Source organism: Borostomias antarcticus (genome assembly GCF_949987555.1).
Source record: "Borostomias antarcticus genome assembly, chromosome: 15".
Classification (NCBI taxonomy): Eukaryota; Metazoa; Chordata; class Actinopteri; order Stomiiformes; family Stomiidae; genus Borostomias; species Borostomias antarcticus.
In genome coordinates, this window is record NC_140248.1 from 9,932,062 (window position 1) to 9,948,400 (window position 16,339).

Genomic DNA, 16,339 nt, shown 5'->3' on the forward strand with positions numbered 1-16,339 from the left:
CGAAAATCAAAATTAATTCAATAAGAGACATTCACCCTACAGTATAAAACAAGCATACCAAAACAACTCAGATGGAATGGAGGTTTGAAAAGAAAAACAAATCAACAGCAATTAGACCATGTGTGTCTTAGCAAATACATACCTAATCTCAAAACATTAGAAGATATTGATTTGCATCTAACACGTTAGAACAAAAGTCACATGATCAAAAGCACTTCAACACCTCAACATTTTACAGCAGTTCCTAATAAAGCACTTTGAAAAACAGTTTTTAAAGCATGTAGGCTAACTCTGAGGGAATCTAATCATTTCAAAGGCAAAGCACCAAATCACTTGAAGCTAATAATGGCAAAAAGCTATTAAATAGCACAGATTTACTTCCACACCTCTATACCAATGCACATGGTCTCTGGAAACATAACATGGAGGCAAGCAAACTATAAACAGCTATAGGTACATTCATTCTTCTGTAGTCTGATACTTTTGTAAATAATGTTATTGTAATTACTCGAATATGTGGATGTGAGATGTAAGTCTACTGTATGTGTCACAGAGGAACCCTGGTATTTGGGAGACAAGATTACAGGTGGCTGTGGCTCTGCTCATGACTCCAGAGACTGAAGGCAGTCTTGAAAGTCCGGTGACAAAGCTTACACATGTACTGCCTTTTAAATGTGAGAGCAGAGAGAGAGGGGGCATGATAAAACAGTGTATCTGATTCCTGAGGGCCGACTGGATTCTCCACATTATCCGTCCTGGACAGAGGGCTGTGTGCGTGGCTACTGTCTTGTCTGTCCATCTCAGGCTTCTTGGTCTTAGTCACTGATGAGCTGCCAGGCTCCTCCTCCTCCTTCACCACTGCCGCGGCCGCTGGTCTTTCCTGGTCGGTTTTAGGTGGTGAAGGCTGAGGCGTCGGGCGCCCGGTAACTTGTGGGGTCAAGGGCGGTGAAAGAGAGGAAGGGGAGGGTCGTCTGTCGACCTCCCTGGCTTCAGGTTCCTCCGAGGCTGACATGTGGGACTGGAAGTGGCTCCAGAGGCGGAAGTTGGTCCTGAAGGCCTTGTGGCAGATGTGACAGATGAAGGGTTTAATGTGGCAGAGCAACTCTTGGTGCCGCTCTAGGTCTTTGTGAGAGTCAAAATCCTTGCCACATTTCTCACACGGCCACACTCCTGGCTCCTCAGGACTGGCGTTGACGGTCATCACGTTCTCCCTCTCACTCACGGCCTCCTCCATTGGCTCCTCCTTCACCGTCAACTCGCCATGATGCTGACCCATACTCAGGTCCTCAGGCACAAATGATGAATCTTCCGAGTCAAACATAGGCGGACCACCTGAGGAGTCACTGTAAACCATGTCCTCTCTAGAACCCCCCGCCCCCATGGGTTCCTCAGTTTGGGGCAGCCCTTGGAGATGACCTGCTACTTCTCCATTGTTCTCCCCTCTACTAAAGGTCATCTGCTCCCTAACAGTCATCATATTGTGATTGTGAACTTCCACCTGGTGTCGCCATATGCTGAAGGAGGACTTGAAGGTCCGCATGCACTCCAGACAGGTCAGTTTCTTGTACTTGCAGTGTGCCTCGTGGTCCTTCTTGACCTCTGGACTGGAGAATCGGAGACCGCAGTATGGGCACACGGTTGCATGACGACAGACCCTCTCGTGGTCGTCCTGCTCAAAGAGAGAGGACAACTTCTTGTTGCAAAGCCTGCAGGAGTACTGAAGGGTAACCGCGTTGTCCTTCTGATGAACAGTCCGGTCCTGCTTCTGGAAGACGCCGCTCTCCCCCTCCGCCTCCTGGTCAGCTCTCGCGGCAGGGTGGGTCTTCAAATGCTGCTTGAAGTGAGACTGAAACGCGAATGTTTTCCCACAGTAAGGGCATAAATGTGTCCTTGTCCTCTTTTTGGCGTACAACTGAGAGGGCAGGCCCTGCTTATTTCTCCTGAGCTTCATAAGCAATGCTTTCTTGATTTCTCTCTCTCGCACAATATCAATCAGCTTCTTCTGAAACTTTTCGTCCAGTACAGAGGAGCTGGAGGATGAGGCTGGGTTTTGTACAACTCCATGCTGAGTTTGGCAGTGGGTCCAGACTTTGAAGTTGGTATGGAAGCGCTTGTGGCAGATGTCGCACGTATATGGCTTCTCCGGGTTGTGATACATGTTGACGTGACGATGCAGTCCGGCGTTGGACCTGAACACTTTCAGACAGCTCCAGCATTTAAACGTTTTGCTCTGTCTAGGCTGCTCGTAGTCCTCATCGTTGTTGTCATCCATGTTGGAGTTATGCTGGACAGATTCTGACACGTTGTCATCGAGCGGGAGATGATGTTCATTGATCCCTCTGGACTTCTTGAATGGATACCTTCTGTTGTCTGCCCTGAGTTTCCTATTTCCTGGGAGATTAAAAAATGGTCTGGGGCCTTGGTCACAATTAATTTTAAAGTCTTTGAGATTGACTGGCAAACTATCCCCGACTGTGATTCGAATGATCTCAGAGGGGTCAGCGAGAGGGCTGCTAGGTTCTGTTTTCACTTGGACCTCTTCTCCCTGAGTGTCTTCTTCATCATACCTGTTGTGATACCTTGACCTGAGAACCAGCGGAGGAACAACTTTTCTTTGTGTTTCTTGGCTGGATGGATTGTGTTTGTGCTCTGAAGGCTCCTTCTCTTCTGTCTTTACCAACACCTTAACAACAGACTGCTCTCTGCCTTGCAGGTCTTTGAGCTCCAGCCTTGGGGAGAAGACTGGGACAGGACTATCCATGGATAATGATCTGCGTAGCAGGCTTTTTATGAGTGGGCCACTCCTGTCAATGGTCTGGCTGGGCTCACCAGTCTGACTGTGAAAGGGTGGTTTGGGGCTATAGAGGGGCTCCATCTCCTCTTCTTTAGGACCTAGAGCACTGTCTGTTTGTAACCCGTCATGCTGTATTTGAGCTTCACTGAAGGAGACTGAGGAGGTGAGCTGTGGCCTCACTGATGATGCTGAGTGCGATGTCTTACTCTTCAAGATGGAGGCATATGCACCGACGGGCTTCCTTTCAGTGTCATCACTCGTCTCAGCCGGATTTCTGGGGGTAGAGGCAGTGCTTCTGGCTGACTCACGTGGCTCATTGTGTCCCAAGGGCTGTTGACTCCGTTCTCGGAAGGAGCGGGACGATGTCTCAGATGACACAGGAAGTGTCTGTTGGTGTGTTTTCCCTCGATATTTCGAGCTGCTGCTGCTGCTGCTGCTGGGGACATGTGTATCAACCCGGCTCTTGCACACAATAACGGTCCTCTGCTGACTGTCATTGTCATCTTCCTCTGAAAAGGACAGCCTTTTTCTGGAGACACAGTAGGACACGTGAGGCATCGTTGACATAATGTTGGTCAGGAAAGGGATTCCTAAACTGTAGCCGAGCTCCTGGATGGCTGCAAGGCTCCCTTTGTCCACAAAAAGGGAGGATGAGTATATGTAATTCAGTACTATCTCAAAAGCGTCAGGCTCACAGAAGTCCAGCTGTACTACCAGGTGGGGCTCAGAGTCTCTCTGCGTGAACAGGGACTGGAAATACTCACTGCTAGCTGCGAGTACACTCCTGTGGGCCTGGTACTGCTGATCCCCTACCACCAGGACCGTGTCACACAGCTGTCCCCTGAGACGCTGCTCATTGAGCACCCCCAGCACTGACAGGGCATGTGAGGGATTGCTGTAGTGCACTAGGCTCTCCATGTTGGCTGAAAGGAGAGGGAAGCAAAGCCAACACAATATTAATGCCAAGTGATCACTAAACTGAGCAATCTGTAAATTAAAAACGATGAATATCTGAATGAATACTTTCACCCTTTTAAAATAATTAGCTATTTATTCATTTATTTGTACATAATTTGCAGTTCTGATCACTCAGTCGATGGAGAAGTCTCAATCAAATATCCCCATTCATACGCTAAACGTCAGTGAATTGTTTGTATAGTAAGCAACTCATTTGTGTATGTGGTATGGTATGGAGCGCAAATAACGCAACGCATGCGCAGGCCCTGCTGTTTGTCCATTACATCATGCTTTAACCAGAAGACAGGCATGTTTAGCCAGGAGTCTGGGACGCAACGTTCCTACATGTAGCCTACAGAGACGCTAGGCACGGCTATCTATCCGACATGATTAGCAACAGACAGCCCCTTGTCCCTTTTTTATCGGTCACAACGCTGCACCCACTCTATGGTATATGGGGAAGTCAGGGGGACGATCATTGGTGAGACGTGGCTGAATTCCTGATGACACAACTTCAGCTGAATATAGGCTTTAGCACTAGGGCAAGTAACTAGCTATTTCCTCACAACAGGCTAAAGAATGAAACAAAGACGCGTTGATGTTCCAAATGAACCCTAACCCAGTATCTCCTCAATTCCAAGTAGCCTACGTTTACGGAATTTTATAATATTTGTTACATTCATTGTTTCCAGGGCGTTAAAGATTGAACTGTTGCTGCGCTTTCCAGAGTTTCAATTGAACCAAACACGCAAATATCAGAATGAAAACACTACTGGGCATTAGAAGGAGAGTGTGTCCAATGGACGTGGGCACACACCCGCTCCTCGTTTCACGCTGGTTACAGCAGCGCAGACGCAGCCCTAGGACAGTTGCTTGTGAGGGTTTAGAAAAGAAGAATCCCCCTCCGAGTTACGTCAGGAGAAAAAGCTTTTCCAAACAACCCCCCCAGCACAAGGTAGCATACTACAGTCAGATATTCTCAATCAAAGTTGTTTATTGGCCACCTAAACTTACCCTATTGTAATATTTCTGTTCCCACGGAGCACACTACTTATGAATTCTGTGGAGTGTATGTGCTAGTCGTGATTCCATCCATCTTGAATTTGACGTCATCCCACTCCAGAGATGAGGTCATCGCAAAGAACGCTCGTCACGTGCACTGCTCTGTGATAGGCTGTTCATATACAGTGGGCGTGGGTGACAGGCAGATTTTATTAGCGACAGTTTTAAAGGGACAGGCAGTATTTTCGTTTTGAGACGTCAACCTGTCACTTAATGGGATTATTATAATCCTTGATTAGGATCAATTACTGTATTAGATTATCCCAAAAAATATTATTCTCATCAGTACAGTATTACTGTCTCAGGAATGTAAACACTGAGGGTTTAAAAAAAAAGTGTATTCTGTTTCATGATTCTATAGGATGAAAATCGGATTGCCTTAATAGTGCCCAATTATTATCATCACTTGTAAATTATACATACCTAAATTGTGAGTGGCCAATGGATTTAAGATGATGCCTGTAATCATATCCACTGGCCCCAATGAAACCAATTAAACATACAGAGACATTGATTAAAAATAAGTTACTATGGCACCCCTGCTCAATCTCATTACTGGTCTCCGGTGGGAACCAGTTGCTGTGTTTATCTGGCCGACCTGCCTCTTCACAGAAAGCTTACGTAGAAACCTGGCAACAGTGTAATGACCCAACCTGGGTGGTGGCACTGTTGTCCAAGAGTTGAGGGGAATTTTGTGCTTAAGTTTGTTTTAAATTTCACATGGATCTTGAACAGGTCTAGACAGTGCATACCGGTCTGCACAGTTAAGAACATTTCACCTCAATAGATAAGCCTTCTTCAGCCCACATGCTGGCTTTGTTTAAGCACTAGTTTGGTATTTACTGTAGCATCATAAGCCCTGTTATAAGGTTATTTGCGATCATATACAACAGTCGATATAAAAATGTGGACGAAGTGTGCACTCTTAAGATACAGTATAGTGCTCATTGCTCATGTCACAGCTAAGTACACAATGGATCTCTATGGGCATATATTTGCCCATAGCTGTGACATGAGCAATGAGTACTAATATCTTGAGAGTGCACAGTCTGTTAACATTTTTGGACCATTGTATATGATCATAAATAAACTTATAACAGGGCTTATAATGCTAAATAACAAACTAGTCCTTTAACTAAATTTGAACCACTCCTCTCCTCATCACACTGCATGGTCCAGTGTCAGTATGACAATAAGGGTTATGTATTTTATTTTGAAGAAAAGCAATATTTTATTTGATATTGGTTTTCAAAGTATAAAAGTAAAATGTCCTTTCTTATTGTATATAGTTATGGAAATAAACAATGGCACTAGAAGATTCAGTCTTCATTATTATTATTTTGCCCTAAGCAAAAGTAGTGAGGGAAATTAAGAGGGAACCTACAGTAGAGGTGTACAGCAGGGTTGGCGTCAATTCAGTTTTCAGGAAGTGACACATTTCATTTGCATTACATTACAGGTATGTAGCAGACGCTTTTATCCAAGTGACGTACAACAATTGCATTTAACGTAGGAAGTCAGTGTGCTACTGCTCGCCAGAACTCACAAGCGCATCTCCTTTCTAAACAAGTGTCCATTGTAAGAGCATACACTAGTGCTAAAGCCAAAGTGCAAACGAAAATAAACATAAACACTATCAATTTTAAACACTTTTGATGCCTTTTCATTGTTTCTTATCAGTCTTATAGTATACTGTATGTGAAATACGTTCACTAACTTGACTAAACATGGAATTGTTATTTCAGTTTCAACTCTGACTTGAATTGATCCAGGCCCGGTGTAGAAACAGGCCCAGGCCTACTTTCATTTCTCACCAGCACCTCTCTCTCCTGATGCTAATGGATGCTGGAGGCTGTGAATGAGGAGATCACAGTACGACACTGCTATGGTTACCTGACTGGAAACCAAGGCACCTGGGACAGACACTGCTGCTCTTCCAAGCCTTCAACTCCGCCCCTCTGGCATCACAAACATGTTGTTTGCCCTGACGGTACTAGGTCATGACTTCCTGGTATCCAAAAACAAAAATGTGAGCATGTGTTAACCTGCTAAGAGCTAAGTTCATTGCTAGTTTAAGCCTCCAGTCTTAACAATAACTGGGATAGGCTTATGATTAACTACGAGGCATAAGGCACACATAATATGACCTGTACCCCAAATGCATTCATTCATTTGAACCCCCAAATTCTCATGCGACTTTCTGCATTGAAAACTACGGCACACTCGTATGCATTATTAGAGAGGATTGCAATCATAGGAATATTTACAGCATTCTCCATCTAGCTATTATCCTGCCGGTGGCACAGGCTGGGTACTCCGGGGACCGTGGGATCTGGGAGGGGAGGAGTGGAAGGGAGAATGAAGAGCATTGAGCATATTCACCATCATCTCAGCAAGATAAAATGTATGTGAAGCATGGTCCTTGAATAGGTTCCAGAGTCTCTCATCTTTTCAGAATGACTTGGATGTTGTCCACCTGGCTGGCTGTGGTCCTATTGGGTCTCTGTGAATCACACAATACTCTGTTTGAAGGTAGGCTACAGGGCTAGACTTTGGGAACAAGATGATAGTGTGAATGTTCTGCATTTAAGGACGTAGATATGACTAGATATGAATGTTAGATATGAATGTTATTTTATGTAAAGATTATATTGAAAGCAATGATAAAATAAGAGACCTTCTGTACTATTTGCGCATGGCTCAATTCTAATAATCAGTGTGTAGTCTTGTAGCCCTACAGATATTCTGTTTGTGCTTAGACACAGTAAATGGACAGTCTCCATCACATTTAAAAATGACTCTGTTCCAGGGTATGACCTGTCTATGTCTGGCTACCACCTATGTTCTGGCAATGAGACTGCCATGGTGAGTAAAGTTGTTTCCTACAAGACCACCTACACAATGTGGAGGTCATGTGGTGGCTGGCTGCCCTGGAAGATGTGTGAGGTCACGCTGGACAAAACGACCTACTGGACTGAACATATGTGGGTCACCAAGGAGGTTACAAGGTGCTGCGATGGCTATGAACAAGTGGGCAGCTACTGTGCTTTATGTGAGTATTCAAACGTTCTGTTTTTCCACTTTGGGTAATGAAATATACAATGGAAAACACTAGCAAAGTATTTCCAGTTAGCTGACTGTGTTGAAGAATGGTCTGGCAGATGATGTAGCACCATGCCTTTAAGATAGAAGCAGTATGGTGGTCTTTTCACTGTGCAGTTTCCCTCAAAGAACACCAGATGGGGCTATAAGAAAAGTGGCACCAGTGTTATTTATCCCTGCTAGTTTGCCAGTCTGGGTTGTTGTCATGAGCATCTAATCAGTGGATTATTTCCCTTGATTTAGCCCTGAACAGAAGTGGTGAGTTCACCGCCAAGCCAGGCTCCTGCCCCAAGGGAGCAGCATTGACACCCAAGGGTGGCAGCTGTGAGCTGGACACAGACTGCCCGGGGTGGCAGAAGTGTTGCCAAGCAGATGGCATCTCTAACTGCACATACCCTCAGCCGGCAGGTTAGTAGGCCTAGTTTACAGATGAATTGAATGTATCACAGAGCATTTGAATGAATTACTCCATATATTTTCCATATCATAGTTAAATTCTGAGATTACAATATTATGTTTATGATTATTTCACTCAGGTACTCGAGGATGGTGCTTCAATGTGACTGTGACAGTGAAGACAGACTACCAGATGCTGCTAATGGACAAAGGAATCCTCAACCACACCAGGCTTTTGCAGTCTGTGGTATGTTTTTATTCCCAATGACTTTCCTCATTCAGATGTACAGTATGTCACAGACTCGCCTCTTTTGTCTGATAGGTGAGAGGAGCGCTGGACTCCCCCGATGTCTCTGTGTACTACATGAACTCATGGCCTGTGGGTCCATACAGGACAGCCTCCTCCCTGCTGATTGGCTCCCCTGATACTCTGTTTCTGTCCAATGCAAAGACAAAGCTGCATATTCTGCTCAAACACGTTGAGGAAGTCTCCTCAGTGACAGTAGAAGGTAAGGGGGATACTGTGGAACATGAGGCTTTACTGTTCATACTGTACTATAGACTTGACTGAGTCTTCTTATCTAAAATGATTCATGATGCTGCGTTGTTACTGAGAACACTGTGTTCAGGAAAAGCTGACTAAGTCTCACCAGGATGGCCCACTGCCTCCACTTCCCTTTGACAGTCATCTATGACATGTTTCCTGTAAGAACGGAACAACTAGGTCATTAACGCTCACTCATAAAACACGACAGCACAGAAACACATACTGCATGAGTACACACACAGTGCCTGCACACACACACACACACACACACACACACACACACGCACACACACACACACACACACACACACACACACACACGCACACACACACACACACGCACACACACACACACACACACACACACACACATACACACACACACACACACACACACACACACACACACGCACACACACACACTCACACACACACACACACACACACACGTATGCCATGTGCCTTGTGCCATGTCTCACATGTTGATTTGTCCTTGTGCAGATGTGGATGAGTGTGCCCATGCTGGTCTTCGCAGTTGCTCACCACAGGCAAAGTGCACCAACACAGAGGGATCCTACACCTGCACCTGCCTTCCAGGAACCATTGATTTCAATCCCAACAATACTGGGGTCCACTGCCATGGTGAGTCTAGGGATCTCAAATCAAAGCGACTATAAATTGTGTATAGTTTATCTTTCCTGAAATCTGAAAACATACATGGAAAAATCTGTTTTTTCCCCCCCTTCAGTTCCTGGTAATCAAAATGTCACTCAGATGCCCACTCCACCTACCAATATCACGTATGACCAGAGTACTGTGGGGAGCTCCAACATGACCTCTGGACAGTCTTATAGCTGGTCCGAGACCAGCACAGCATTCACAGTCTTGGATAGCAGCACCAGCGGCCTGCTCCTCTCCACCTCTGCCTCTCGTCCACTGGGCAGCACTGTATCCCAGACTGGCACAGAGCCCTCTGTGACACCTCAGGGTGTACAGTCAACGCCATGCTGTATGTGAACAGATAACATTTGATTTGATTTGATTTATTCTAAATCATCGCTTTATTTATATTTCAACTGGGACACTCAAGGCTAATAAAAAAAAAAAAGCTGAGACCAGTTCTGATATTGAGTCCCTCTGTTATGTCATAGAATGCCCTTTAATATATTTCTAGCACAAATAGAAGGTTCTGGACTGGTCCATACAAATCAGACTGAGGATGTTGTCCACTCTCTTCCAGACTCCGCCTCTCTCACCAACCTCCAGTCATCCAATGTAACTGGCTCCTCCTTCTGTGTGTCCTGGACCAGCCGATCCCAGAGTGGGGTCATCTTCCTTGTCATCCTGATGCAGGGGTCAGAGGCTAAGGGCAGATTGGAGACCAATCAGACGATGTGGGAGGTGACAGGACTGCAGCCTGGCGTGCTCTACGACGTCACTGTCACGCCCTGTGACTGTGCTGGCCAGGGGGACAGCCTGCAGCTGCCTGTGAAAACTGGTAAAAGCCATCATGTGCAAGAAACACTCAATATGTAAACCCTCTGGGTCCGCGGTGCTGTAGCGGTCTAATCTAAGTGTTTCGGTGCAGCTGCCCACAGAGGCCTCGGGGTGCGTGCCCCAGTCTCACCAGATCCGAGTATGACCAGATCTGAGTATGGCCTGATCCCAGAGGGAGCGGCATATTGGGCGGCCTCTTCCTGAGGGTGCTCAGTTTAATCTCAGTTTGAGGGTTCGTTGCGCCACAGCAACCCCGTCCAGTGTCAGAAGCGAGCTGAGAGAGTCAAGGAGTTGTGAGAGACTTTCTCATTGCCGACTAGCTGGTTGCGCAACAACAATAGTTAGTAGGAGGTAATTGGACACTGTCGGGGTCAATTGGCTACCAAATTTGGTCAGAAAATAAAGTTGTATTTATATAAAAAGGTAAACCCTGTGAAAAAACTCAGTTCTTGTTTGTTGAGCACACTTACATGTAGCATATTGCACATTTCAGTTGCTTTCAAGCATTCCTCTTTGCTTACTTATAGTGGAATATATCAAGAGGCATAACATGCCCAAGACGGGCCAAAGTGAACAACTAGGCCACTGAGGAACAGCAGAGAAAACCTTTGATCATTCTTCAGGCACCTTAACATGACAATGACAAGATTACTCTTTCAGCAGCACTTTGGTGTTTGCTGACTACTGACTCTCACTGTAGGTAATGCGAGGGTATTGCCCAGGGGAATGACAGTGCTGTACTGACTGAATATGTATCTCATCCATAGCCGCACAAACGCTTCAAGCAACAACTCGCCTGACCAACGTACAGTTCACCGACGACCTTCTCGACCCCACCAGCCAGGCCTATCAGAACCTCACTCAGAGCATCGAGGAAGAGGTAGGAGGATGCCAGGCAGCATCACCTTCTCATAGACATGTTTTTGTTGCCATTTGTTTGCTAATTCATTTGTTTATTCGTCAGCATGTTTGTGTTCATTCATTCACTCTGAACTTTGACCTTCTCTCTTCCCCAGATCCGCCTGTGCCTCCCCCCTGACATCCTGGCCATGGTGAACTCGGGGGAGGTGAGGGTCCAGATCACAGGCCTGTCTCCTGGGAGCGTGGTGGTCAACTTCACCATCACCTTCACCCCTGGTCAGACCCAGGACCTCCTCAACGTGTCCTCAGCTCTCCTCTCTTCCCTACAGAACAGCTCCAAATACACTGTGGACGGCAACAATACTAGCATAGACGGTAGGTTACAATAATCACCCGTCAGCCACACACACAAGCCTAGCCCTAATCATTTAATGGAGACTCTACACTGATACTCATGTCTTCAGTGAGAATGATAGTCAAATTAATTTGCACCTTAAAGGTCTGACATAGACAACATGGCTAGTCAGTGACATGACTACACAAGTGAACTTAATATTGATGGCCAGATGTGTTCTGTCCCCGACAGATCTGAATGAGTGTGCTACAGAGGACATGGACTGTTCCCCACTGGCGAACTGTACCAACACGTGGGGCTCCTACAGCTGTGTCTGCATGGACGGCTTCACAGACATCAACCCCTCTAGGCCTGGTCGAGCCTGTCAAGGTAGGCAGGGAAAGCATCACTGAGGAGTGGCTATATCAGTAATTCCTGAGCCATTCTCACTGTCTCTCTTATTCTGACTAATCTTAAACATTTAGGCCATCATTTGAAACATTCAGTAAAGTCTTCTGTTTTTTGTGTGTTTTTTTGCCTCACAGTTTTAACCACAACCATTCCTCCTGTCACAACCACGACAACTACTATACCAGTTACAACCCCAATCATTTCTCCAGTCACAACAACAACAACACCTACTATACCGGTTACAACAACAACAACCATTTCACCAGTAACAGCAACAACAACAACAACCACTATACCAATCACCAGCACCACCACCACCACACCAGTTACATCCACACCCATAAGCACCACCTCTCTGACCAGCACCAGCCAGACTGCGCTCCTCACATCCACATCCACGTACCACGCGAACACCATCTCGGTGGAATGTCGGGCCAGTGCTATTACGGTGACAGTCGACAGGGAGCTGCTGGTGGCAGGCCAAATCAGCGACAGCGCCCTCTACCTGGGCCTGCAGGAGTGTGGCATCAACGGGGGTAATGCCACTCACCTCCAGCTGACAGTGGCATTGAACGAGTGTGGCACTGAACTCTTTGACGTGAGTTACTATCTGACACTACCCCCACCTTGTGTGCAACAAATGTATTATCAGGTGTGGTTATTTGGATTGCAAAACTGCTTATTTCATGAATTCAAATAGCCATTTGACAATGAAAAGGGGTGAATTACCAACTGGTTTAAACTGTCCTAATGCTTTGTTGAAAATGGAAATAGATAGCGTAGCCTATCTCATAGCCATGTTAATGTTTGTATTTCAGAACAGCACTCACTACATGGCCCAGGTGAAATTGCTGAACTCCATGAGTCCCCAGATCATGCCCGATGGCACCTCAACGGTGGCCAAAATCCACCTTGAGGTGCCAATCATGTGCTCCTACAGGAAGAGCATTCTTATCTCCACTGATTACGGTCCCACTGGGTAAGTCTATCCTGGTGCCTTGTCTACCCACTATTATCGTCATCATCACTACAATTTCACTACCTTTTTACACCCGCAAACCACTGCTCAGCTGAAACATATTTCAATTTGCACCCCATGTATCTGTGTTTTTCTCCATGTGTATTTTGTCCACAGGTATGGCATGATCAAGGATACCATCATGGGTTCCGGGACCTTCCATGTGACAGTGCAACTCCTGAACGGGACATTCCCTCTTCCCCAGAACTACAGCCTGTCCCCTGACGAGGACGTGGTGGTGGAGGTCAGCGTCAACTCCACCGTGGACCTGATAAAGGTGGTCATCAACAAGTGCTGGGCCACCCAGACCAGCATACCAGATGAAGCTACCAAATATGTCTTCCTGGAAAACAGGTCTATTCACTGTCTGCTATTGGACAATACATGTTGAACGTTCCTTTGTTTAAAGGGTTCTTTCTCAGCTAGGTTATTCTTCTTCTGGAACAGGGGTTCCCAACCTTCCTTCCCCCGGAGCCCCTCTAACTTACACTTGATGGATTTTGCGCCCCCCCCCTACACACACACAAAATCTCTGTGAACGTCCAGTCTGTGTGTGTTTCTATGTAAATTCCATCAGGTGTAAGTTAGGGGACAATGAACCGCTTCACCAGTGTAGCAGGAATATTAATGTTAACACGATTCATAGTCTCAGATTAATTTGTTGAGTTTATATGGTATTGTAGTGACGTAAATACAAGGCTTTTTGACCCTTCAGATATGATCATGTATTTTGTTAAAATTGTTGTGTGACATGTCAATAACATGATTCTTTGTCTAGCTAATATTAAGGCCTCAAACTGTCTGGGGCCTGGCGGCCCCCCTGCGATTGTTGGCGCCCCCCCTAAGGGGGGCCCGGACCCCAGGTTGGGAAACCCTGTTCTGGAAGATAGATAATAAAGACATAGCACTGTAGCCATTCATAAAGGCTTCAAAATGTGATGGACGATCAGATTGTTTGTCTCCCCTCCCCCCAGCTGTGCGGTCCACAACACATTCACCACAGTCTTAGAGAACGGCAACTCCAGCACGTCCCGTGTCTCTGTCCGCATCTTCTCTTTGGTCAACCTGAATGTCATCTTCATACATTGCAAGATTCAGATCTGTATAGAGACCGGCTCAGACAACTGCCAGTCTGTGAGTATCGTCTCATTTCCACTTTCTATGCATAGGAACAGGAAAGGACTGATTTCTAATCATTTTTAATATTCCTCCAAAAGATTCTTCCAAAAAATGTCACATTTATTGCTAATTTTGCCTATTTTTTAGGACTGCACTGACCGGACAGAAAGACTTTCCAACTTCATTGGAACAGCAAAAGCATCCTGTGGGCCGATTCTAAGATTAGATGAAGGTGAGACAATATAGTCTGATCAAAAACAGCAAGGCTGTACAAAGTCAGGTTACAGAATCAGTTTGGACTCAATCTGTGATTGTATGTTCTTCTAGCAGCATCTTTCGAGGAGGCTACTGATACTCTTCATGTAGTGGGCTTCTCTCTGCTAGGGGTCGGACTGACCCTCCTCTTTCTCGGGGTCTTCATCGGGGTGGTCTTCTACCAGAGGAACAAGATTGGACATTACAACTTCAGCCTCAAACCCAAGCCAGAGAACTTCACCTACAATGTCTTTGATGCTTAGATGTTTCATATGTGCAATATTAGGAAATGCTTGGCCTATAACCTATACGTCAGTTCCCTCAAACTGCAATACCTGTTGCCTTATTTGCAGATATGAAGAGCATAATGAATGGTTTCCAGTGGACAGTTCTACTTAGTAGTCATACATTGATGGTGTCTTTAAACCATGACTTTAGACTTTAGTTCAAGTCAAATGCTGTATGTTACACATTTGTCTAGTAATATTCAAATTATGAGTAACACATTCATGTATAGGCCTACTGCAATCCATTTCTTTCTTTATTTTTCTACATTTGAGACATTTATTAGGCTATTTATGCAATGAAATGGAAGTCTTGCATGTTTCAAACTCAATACATGTCTCTCTGAACTGCTCTGTTCAATTAAAGATCAGTGTCATAATAAAAACATGTAAATGATACATTATCCTTACTTGTCGTGTACATGTTTTATCTACTTGTGCTCTTCCTGTGATGGGGAACTAATGCCTGTTCATATTTTTAAAAGCACTGTAATCATCCAGACACTAGATGGTGCTGTGGTATTGCCACAAACCATCAGGTAAATGTAAGATGGCCTCTTCACATACATAGTGCAGTAGCTCCATGAGTTCTGAGATGAAAACAACAATATTATTTTGTGTGGAGGTATAGCCTTGTGGGTACACCCAAATACGTGGCTTAAAAGAAAACCAAGATGGTGTATTTCCTCTAAATAGCCCATTATACATGAGAAACTGAAGAGGGTTCTGCAAGTGACAATAATAGTGACAAAATTGCACATGTAGGCTAGGCTAGGTTTCCTGAGCCATATTACTGTCAGTGAGCCTTTTCTAAGCCATCTATCTTTGCTACAAAGATGAGCCCTTTGAGATTGCCTATGTGATAAACAGGCAAATTATTTCTTTGAGAGGCTGTGAGGACCTGAGTTGGTACCATCTGTGTGTACGCCAGCCACAACACCCCCACCCTATGATTAACCCCTCCCTTGCTGGCAACCCATCACCATAGCAACAGCCCTTTTGAGAGTGAGTGAGGGAAGGAAGGAGGAGAGAGGGAGAGCAAAAGTGATCTAGACATAGCCTAGTATACTTGTATCAATGAAACAATCCACTGTGAAACCAAAACATGTTGTGAGATTGTTAGCAAAAAAACAAAAACAAAACAAAACTCACATATTTCTATGAAGCTACCTATTGCACTGGATCCAGACCCCATCTAAACAAATTTGTTGATTTGACTAAAAAAGGCTTTACTTCTCATACTGCAAGTGATTAGTTTGGGCTTCCTCCAGTATTTATAATCCTACATTGGATTTATCAATTTGATACATCTCTCAGGTCGAACAGGGTAGTTATTATTTCCCCTGGGGTTCTACCCCTGAGTTTGATATTACCCACACAGTGAATATAAGACCATGGCAAGATAATAGGCTATACTGCATTTCCTAAACCCCATTTTATTAGAGCGTCTTGGGAGTAATTTCAAACACAGTTGGGTGGGGCAGAGGAAGAGTAATGTCTTTCTTTCTACAATGAACTGTATTCTGGAGCAGCTGAGCCACATCCATATAATGGGAGCTAGATTTGTCTGTCCTCCACCTCCCTCCTCCCATTCCCCATGTCAGCCTGTCCCCTCTGTGGGGGAAGAGCAGTTAATGTTTATCACAGTCTGTGTGTTGAGTGACCTCCCCTGGCTTTCAGGCAAGCCCCTAGTCACCCGTGG

At 45.3% G+C, this 16,339-nt stretch overlaps 2 protein-coding genes across 2 annotated transcripts; one reads left to right on the forward strand and one right to left on the reverse strand.

The window, feature by feature from the left end:
* Positions 1–580: 580 nt before the first annotated feature.
* zbtb21 (zinc finger and BTB domain containing 21) lies at positions 581–3,712 on the reverse strand (the record flags this gene model as incomplete). Its single annotated transcript, XM_084450195.1, has 1 exon — positions 581–3,712. The coding sequence occupies one exon, from the start codon at positions 3,710–3,712 to the stop codon at positions 581–583; it is 3,132 nt and encodes a 1,043-aa protein (XP_084306321.1).
* A 4,002-nt stretch (positions 3,713–7,714) lies between these two features.
* Positions 7,715–14,616, forward strand: umodl1 (uromodulin-like 1; the record flags this gene model as incomplete). Its single annotated transcript, XM_084450196.1, has 14 exons — positions 7,715–7,865; positions 8,159–8,323; positions 8,452–8,558; positions 8,634–8,820; positions 9,360–9,500; positions 10,099–10,356; positions 11,123–11,235; positions 11,372–11,591; positions 11,803–11,940; positions 12,417–12,559; positions 12,780–12,940; positions 13,097–13,333; positions 13,954–14,117; positions 14,426–14,616. The coding sequence occupies 14 exons, from the start codon at positions 7,715–7,717 to the stop codon at positions 14,614–14,616; spliced, it is 2,376 nt and encodes a 791-aa protein (XP_084306322.1).
* Between the last annotated feature and the right edge of the window lie 1,723 nt (positions 14,617–16,339).